This window comes from Panthera tigris, chromosome D1 (assembly GCF_018350195.1).
Source record: "Panthera tigris isolate Pti1 chromosome D1, P.tigris_Pti1_mat1.1, whole genome shotgun sequence".
Classification (NCBI taxonomy): domain Eukaryota; kingdom Metazoa; phylum Chordata; class Mammalia; order Carnivora; family Felidae; genus Panthera; species Panthera tigris.
Window position 1 is genome coordinate 21,125,277 of NC_056669.1, and position 8,849 is coordinate 21,134,125.

The 8,849-nt window shown below is 38.0% G+C and overlaps 1 protein-coding gene across 1 annotated transcript; it reads left to right on the top strand.

The window, feature by feature from the left end:
• The first annotated feature begins 3,669 nt into the window (after positions 1-3,669).
• Positions 3,670-4,605, top strand: LOC102964469 (olfactory receptor 8D2-like). The gene has a single exon (XM_007074039.2). It carries the CDS (start codon positions 3,682-3,684, stop codon positions 4,603-4,605), a length of 924 nt encoding a protein of 307 aa, XP_007074101.1. The 5' UTR covers positions 3,670-3,681.
• Positions 4,606-8,849: the final 4,244 nt, after the last annotated feature.

An 8,849-nucleotide genomic window follows, 5' to 3' on the forward strand; every position in this document is an offset into this window, starting at 1 on the left:
GTAGTGTTACAGGGCTTACTCAAGAATTCCTCTTTTATTAAAAGGACACTGCCATTACTTGACTTACTATCCAACATCTCTGAGCCAGCAATGGGCCAACCTATGAATAAAAACCCAAGCTCCTGACTCCTAGCCCCCCTCATAAAGTGCTATACTCAGGTTTAAAAATGATGTCCTTCCCCACTTAATGCTTTTTCAATAGTGGATTCACAAGAGTCCCTAAGTCTAACCTTCAAAATGAAAGGAAGAAACTCCTGGCATTTTCTCTGATTCTTTATTTATTCTGCCCACTTTTCTCTACTCGTTATAATTCTAGCATGAGAAACCTATTCCAGAACTTTAATTAAATTACACATTTCTAACAAAAATTATTAAAATTTTTTTTGAGGCTTAACCATCCTAATCCTCAAACTTCTTCAAATGCCCATACTCCTTAGAGACATCATCACCCAGAGTTCTTATTGTACTAGGAGTCGTTTGAAGAATAATTGAATCTACTTCTTGGTTCCCTTCACCTAGTTTGCTCATTCCCCCACCCTCCCCTCTGGTAATGACCAGTTTGTTATTTATGAGACTATTTCTGGTGTGCGTGTGTGTGTGTGTGTGTGTGTGTGTGTGTGTGTCTAATACTTTGTCAAGGAAAGAGAGGTCAAATCATTTCTGTTAATGTCACAGGCCACACAAGTATGTTTTTAACATTTATCTGAAGTGTAAATTTGGAATAGCACTCATCAACTCACATAGTTACAAAATTGTGTATTATGAGAACTTTTAATATCTACTCTCAACAACTTTGAAATATACAAAATACAGTATTATTAACTAGGGTCCTCTGTGCTGTAGTTAACATGCTGAGGACTTATTTATCTTATAACTGAAAGTTTGTACCTTTAGACAATTTTCACCCATTCCACCCAGAAAAAAGCTTTTCTGCAGATACTGACATGGCTGTCCCCCTGTTAGTTCACAAATTGGCCCCTTACATAGAGGGCATGGAGGGATGGTAGAAAGAGGTAGTCCATTCCAGATAGGTAGATGGCAATTTAATAAGCAAAGGAGTCTACTAATGGGCTTGTCTTGGGCAGCCTCAGGACACTAGATTTCTGCACCTGCTTGGCAGAATTAAGTTTATATAGGGACCTTAACTGGGTTTAGTTACATATACATTCCAGATGGTCCCAACAACAAGTCTGCATCCTTAAAAATGGCTTCTAACGTGGGAATGATGGGCAAAGAATACATTCCAAGGACATGGGAAGGGGTGAGGGGCAACCAATTACCTGGGTCCAGCTGTGTGTCCACCAGTGGTCACATCCTTTCAATGACCTCCTTTAACAGTCTCTCAGCTCATTCAGGACTTAGCTTAAATGTCACCACTTCAGAAAGTCCTCCCTTGAATAGCTCTCTAAATTTCCAGCCTCTGCTCTTACACTACTTTATTTTCTTCATAGTATTTCTCATAACTTGACTAAATTCTACATCTACTTCTTTGTTGGTTTGTTGACTTCCCTCATTGGAATGTAAACTTCATGAGAGTGGGAACTTGTCGTATTCAATGCACAGAAGTCTGTTAATATAGCTGTTGAGTGAATGAAGAATAAACCATTTCCAAAAAAACATATATAGTAGGAATTTTCTGTTTTAAGATGAAGAAACTGGAGTTTATATAGGAGAAGGAACTTAGAGTCACAAAACTAAGAGATAATCATGGGTAAAAATTAATCTAGTTTGATATGATGTGATACACTCAGCTCCTCAGCACCTCTCAATGACGAAACCATAACTATACTATAAGAAATTACATTATTTTCTCTGAAAGAGTCACAGAGTGCCTTTGGGGAGAAAGAAGTTGGAGCAGTAGAAGTTTCATGGAGGAATTAGAAACAGTTTCATGGAGGAATATACTTTTTTTAAGTAGTAAAGTTAGGTTTAATGAATTGTATGATAACAAAACTTTAAAATACATGAGTTGATAAGACCAAATATTTAAAAAATTTTTTAATTAAATTAAATATAGTATAACTTTAATTCTAGTATAGTTAATATACAGTGTTATTTTAGTTTCAGGTGTACAATATTGTAATTTAACATTTCCATACAGCACCCAGTGCTCATCATGACAAGGGCACTCCTTAATACCTATGACCTATAGATGCTGGAGAGGATGTGGAGAAACAGGAACCCTCTTGCACTGTTGCTGGGAATGCAAATTGGTGCAGCCGCTCTGGAAAGCAGTGTGAAGGTTCCTCAGAAAATTAAAAATAGACCTACCCTATGACCCAGCAATAGCACTGCTAGGAATTTATCCAAGGGATACAGGAGTACTGATGCATAGGGGCACTTGTACCCCAATGTTTATAGCAGCACTCTCAACAATAGCCAAATTATGGAAAGAGCCTAAATGTCCATCGACTGATGAGTGGATAAAGAAATTGTGGTTTATATACACAATGGAATACTACGTGGCAATGATAAAAAATGAAATATGGCCTTTTGTAGCAACGTGGATGGAACTGGAGAGTGTGATGCTAAGTGAAATAAGCCATACAGAGAAAGACAGATACCATATGTTTTCACTCTTATGTGGATCCTGAGAAACGTGACAGAAACCCATGGGGGAGGGGAAGGGAAAAAAAAAAAAAAGAGGTTAGAGTGGGAGAGAGCCAAAGCATAAGAGACTGTTAAAAACTGAGAACAAACTGAGGGTTGATGGGGGGTGGGAGGGAGGGCAGGGTGGGTGATGGGTATTGAGGAGGGCACCTTTTGGAATGAGCACTGGGTGTTGTATGGAAACCAATTTGACAGTAAATTTCATATATTAAAAAAAATAATAATAACCTATGACCTATTTCAGCCATCCCCCTGCCTGCGTCCCCTCTGGAAACCACCAGTTTGTTCTCTGTAGTTGAGTCTATTTCTTGGTTTGCCTATCTCTCTCTCTTTTTTCCATTTACTTGTTTGTTTTGTTTCTTAAATTCCACATATGAGTGAAATCATATGGTCTGTGTCTTTTTTTGACTGATTTATTTCACTTTACATCATAATCTCTACCTTCACCCATATCATTGCAAATGGCAAGATTTCATTCTTTTTTATGGCTGAATAATATTCCACTGAATATGTGTATATATATCACAAAAGAAAGGAAAGTCAAAACCAGCAACTCAGAGAAGAGATGGAAAGCTTGGAGGGAACCAAAGCTCTGTGAGATCGGGGTCAGACACTGAATGAGCAAAATGAAGATGCCAAAGCCAAAGGGGAATCCCAGGGATACCAGTAAGGGAGAGGTTAAGCTCTGAGACATGAGAAGAGGACACAGGCTGCTGCAGATTAAAAAGCAGCAAAACCTGGCAACAGCACTGTACGGTTTCTCTAAAGGTTACTGAATAACACAAGGATTATTTTTCATTTGTAGGAGAGTCTAAGATTCAATTTGTGGAGACAAAAGGATTTTTACTTCACTATGTCACGTGGGAGCAATAAAAACTGAAGCCAAATGCACCACCAACGTCTTGATAAGGGCTTCAACTAAGATTTTAGTCTTGTTTTTCAGAAATTCTGTGCCAGTTAGAAATTATGTAATTCATCAGATCTGGGATCACTAAATTCTGTCAGATGACAGTGTTTGTCTAATGAAAGCCTCTTTCCTGAGTTACTCAGCCTATCACAACGGGGAGAAGAATGGATACAGGAAACCATTCTTCAGTAACTGAATTTATCCTTGAGGGGTTAACAGACCAGCCAGGACTCCAGCTCCCTCTCTTTTTCCTGTTTCTATTGATCTATATGGTCTGCATGGTGGGAAATTTGGGTTTGATCTTTTTAATCAGGATCAGTTCTCAGCTTCACACGCCCATGTATTATTTTCTCAGTAATTTGTCCTTCATAGATCTCTGCTACTCCACCGTCATAATTCCCAAGATGTTGGTGAACTTTGTGTCAGAGAAGAATTTCACCTCCTTTCCTGAGTGTATGACCCAGCTCTTTTGCTTCTGCTTCTTTGGTATTGATGACTCCTACATGCTGACAGCAATGGCATATGATCGTTATGTTGCCATCTGTAACCCCTTGCTCTACAATGTCATAATGTCCCCAAGAATCTGTTTTCTACTGGCCACCAGTGTGTATACAGTGGGGATCATTGGAGCCTTGGTCCACACCAGCTACATATCTAGTCGATCCTTCTGTGGAATGAACATCATCCGCCATTACTTCTGTGACATCCTCCCTCTTCTGAATATATCTTGCTCAAGAGACTACACCAAGGAACTCCTGGTGATGATTTTGGTTGGAGTCAATGTATTTGCATGTGCTGTAGCCATCTTCATCTCTTATGCCTTCATTCTTTCCAGTATCTTATGCATCTGCTCAGCTGAAGGCAGGTCCAAAGCTTTTAGTACCTGCAGCTCGCACCTTGCAGCTGTTGGGGTTTTCTATGGCTCAATCATTTTCATGTATTTTAAACCATATACCAGTGACATCATACAGGAGAAGGTGGCCTCTGTGTTTTATACCACAGTGATTCCCATGCTTAATCCCCTTATCTACAGCCTTAGGAACAAGGATGTCAAAGAATCCCTTAAAAGAGTTCTTAATGGTGGGTAACTTTCTGGGTCTGTGTAGAAAAGAGCACTTTTTAAAAGAAAAAGCACCTTTGAACATAGATCTTACCTTATGTTTTATTCCTTCTCTTTTTAAAAAAAATTTTTTTTTCTTAATGTTTTTATTTATTTTTGAGACAGAGAGAGACAGAGCATGAGCAGGGAAGGGGCAAAGAGAGAGGGAGACACAGAATCGGAAGCAGGCTCCAGGCTCTGAGCCATCAGCACAGAGCCCGATGCGGGGCTCGAACTCACAGACTGTGAGATCATGACCTGAGCCGAAGTCGGACGCTCAACCGACTGAGCCACCCAGGCGCCCCTTATTCCTTCTCTTTTTAAGAGTAACTGATTAGTTGCAAATCAAGGGCTGTCTTAAACTAAAATGTCCTAATGATTTATTTTCGTGACACTCACTTTCTCTTTAGGTGCCCCTAGTCCCAATACCCAATGACCCCTTTACTCTCTCTAGTCAAGCCACTCAAGAAACAGACATCCTAGCCTACGTTCTTACTCACTCTAAATATATATACACCAGAAACCTTCCTTTGTGTAATTGTCCTTGCTAAACAGCAAACACGTAATCAAACCTGTTATAAAGTTGTAATGTCTAATGATGGCTGAATGTGTAAATCCCCTCAGGAACTGGCATTTTAATACACAAGAGGGTTACAGAAGCAATGGACATTTGTTGGTAGAATTTTAAGGGAATATAGTTGCTAGTAAATAAGAAGAAATAGGAATTTCATAAGATTTCTAGCTGTTGTTATAACCACTGAAAATAGGGTCTGTCTTGTGGAGGGGTCAAATGAGGTGAAGGTTGGGGAGGGGATGGCAGAAAGGGACAAAATGATTTGTTATTTTTAAATTTTCACTATAACTTTAATGTTTATTCATTTTGAGAGAGAAAATGAGAGAGAGAGAGGGGGGGGGGAACGGAGAGAGAGGTAGAGAGAGAATCCCAAGCAAGCTCCCACGGTCAGCACAGAGACTGACATGGAACTCAATCTCATGAACCGAGAGATCTCCTGAATGGTGAGATCATGTCCTGAGCCAAAATCAAGAGTCGGTCACTTAACTGACTCAGCCACCCAGGCACCCTTAACTTTCACTAAAATTTTATTTTATTTTATTTTACTTATTTTTAACATTTACTTTTGAGAGACAGAGAGAGACAGAGCATGAATGGGGAAGAGAGAAGGAGACACAGAATCTGAAGCAGGCTCCAGGCTCTGAGCTGTCAGCACAGAGCCTGATGTAGGGCTCGACCCACAGACCATGAGATCATGACCTGAGCCAAAGTTGGGACGCTCAACTGACTGAGCCACAAACGTGTCCCAATTTTCACTATAATTTTAATTTACATATTTTATTTCCAAATTATTCCATATTTTGACTCCTTTCTGTTAGATCTCAAGATGACTTCCCTCTGGATGACTCCCTTAATTATTCACTATTTATTCTCCCACTATTAAGAATAATCCCAGAGCCTCTATACACCATTAAAATTCATTCATTTAGTCAATCAATAATATTTTCTGAATAACTATGTGTCAGACAAACAAAAATTTCTATCCTTGTTGGAAGCAAATAACGAACCCATGAACAAGAAAACATGTATTATCCAGTGATGATCAGTGCTATAGGATAAACTAAAGCAGAGAAGGGGGATGGGCACTGGGAGGAGAAGAAGCTTGCTCTTTCAATCCCGGAGGTCAGACTCTGAGAAATATGATATTTCCTAGAAGCCTGAAGGAAGTAGGGAATCAGGCTATGTGACTGAGAGAAGAAAACTTCAGGCAAAGAGAATATAATCTTTGAAAGAGGAGCATCTTGGGGCACTTTTAAGTAACTGTAGTTTGGAGAATGTGCTTTAAAGAGAGTGAATGGGGGGCAGAGTCATGAAAAGTAATATCAGAGGGATGGTGGAGGAGGGAGACAAAATCTGTAGAGCCTGAAGACAAGTTTGAAAGGTTTGACTGTTCCTCTAAGTGAAATGGGAAGCCATTGATGGGTTTGAACAGAAGAATGATCTGATCTGATCAATAAATTATTCTTGCTCTTTCCATTGAATGGGCCTAGAAGCAATGAAATCCAAGTAACAAAGTTCATGCCTATTATCCAATGATAATTTGGTTTCTATCACAACCCACTGAAAGAAACAAGGACTTCATGGAGAAATGGTAAATTCCAGGGTGGGGTACCTAAAATTCAAGATGAGCCTAGAACATCTTAGTATTGCACAGAATAAATAAGTGCCCCCAAGTTTATACAGATGTGTCAAAAGGGAAGACAAATTTACTGGACAAATTTAGGAGAATTTGAACATCAAAATGAATTGCTTCTGAGAATCTATGGTTCCTTACTGATACAAACATACTGACAATAAAATAAAAAGTATTAGAAAAGGGAAAGCTCTTTACTGAAAACACCAGTTAATAAATTCAGAAGACATTATATAATTAGAAACACAGAATATTACAGCGACCATGCTAATAACTGAATTAGGTAAGAATCATCAATAGAAACTCTATGTCAAGTCTGGGTAATTTTTGTATTAGTAAATAATTGAAGGGATTTTAAAAATTTTCTTCACTTAGATTCTATGAGGATAAAGGAGATGAAGTTTTCTAAGTTTCTACTTTGTGCCTAAACACTTTAGAATGTCCTACCTTGTTCATTAAATAAGCTTGATATTAGCAAAATGCAGAAAATTCTAGAAAAATAACACAAGTCTCTAATGGCAGTGAGGCATATCTAATTGAACTTATCTTAGTGATAAAACCTGAGACTGAGATAAGTTCTTCTTTTCTCTCCATTTTCCCTTCTGTTTTATTCCTATTTGTGTCTCTCGAACTCTGTATATTCAGTCTCTTATAGTTCCCCCCATCTCTTCCCAGCCCCACACGTATGAATGTGTTCACTTTCTGTTTAAGTTCCATAGTATCCATTTACATAATATTGAAAGAAACAAAAATGTGAACCTGACTTACCAGTAAGAATGATAAAATAAACACAAATTACAGAATACTAATCTGACATATATAAAGTGAAATACAAAAAAAAAAAAAAAAAACTAGTTAAAAAATCCATGAAATGAATGTCAAAATATGGCAGTGAGGGAAATTGGTGTTCTCACAAAATTGTGAGAATTCTTACTAATGCCATCATTTTAGAAAGAAACAGACTGATGCTGAGGACAAACCCATATTCCTTTTCCTCTTTCCTAATCACCATTAGGAAGAGATATTACATATGGATGAGATTAGGAAGAGATACAACATCAAACCGGTGCTGACTCTCTAATATAGAGGTTCCCAATTCCTTTGGGGGATCAAAGACCATTTAGGTGGTCAGATGAAGAATCAGCTTCTTTCTTAGAATAATGTTTCTAACTGTATAATATACATTTGTTAAAAAATTATACCACTGATATCACAATATTTAAAATAAATTTGTGGCTTCTTTATTAGTGAAATAAATCACAAGAGCTGGTAGCAGATCAAATAATTACTATAATTTGAGGTAACAGTGGGTACAAATGGTCATGATCAGTACTCCATTTCATCCTAAGGACCCCTATAACATCCTTATAACATATGTACAGCAACTCAATGTGATAGAAAAATAGATGTGATTCTGTTGGTGACAAAGTCATAGATAATTACATATTTTAACATGATCAGTTACTAAGATGCTGACTTGACGGTAATGTTAACATTTAATTAGAGATTAGTGAAAATAAACTTCCTATTGAAGTTTTCATACCTGTACACTCCAATTTAAGAAGTGTTTCTCTACTGGAAGCAAAGTCTCCAGGGCTCCATACTCAGTTTTAGCAACTAAATTATCTTAGTGATAAAACCTGAGACTGTGAATTCTAAGACTATCCCAGTGGGCATACCTTCCTCTCCTGCGTAGGTGGAGTGAATTTGGATTCAACGCATGAAACAAAATCTCAGGGAAAAGCAAAACACCCAGTTCATCAAATATGAGATACACACAAAATTCTTTCCCCCATCTGCCCACATACTCCCAGGTTAAACAAAAGTGCAAAAAACATAATAAGTCCTTAAATTATACCTCAAAGGGGAGAACGCATAGTTCTCAGATAATCTGGGAGAGGATTCCATGTGAATTCACACACTACATATATCCGAGATATACAGAACTGACTGCATTGGCAATGAGCAAATGAAAAAGATCACAAAAGGTGACTGCACAGAAAATAAAGGAAGGAAGGAAATAAGA

What these genes read in the sequence shown, in the direction of transcription:
- LOC102964469 (XM_007074039.2), top strand. Translation starts at nt 3,682, where the DNA reads ATGGATACAGGAAACCATTCTTCAGTAACTGAATTTATCCTTGAGGGG.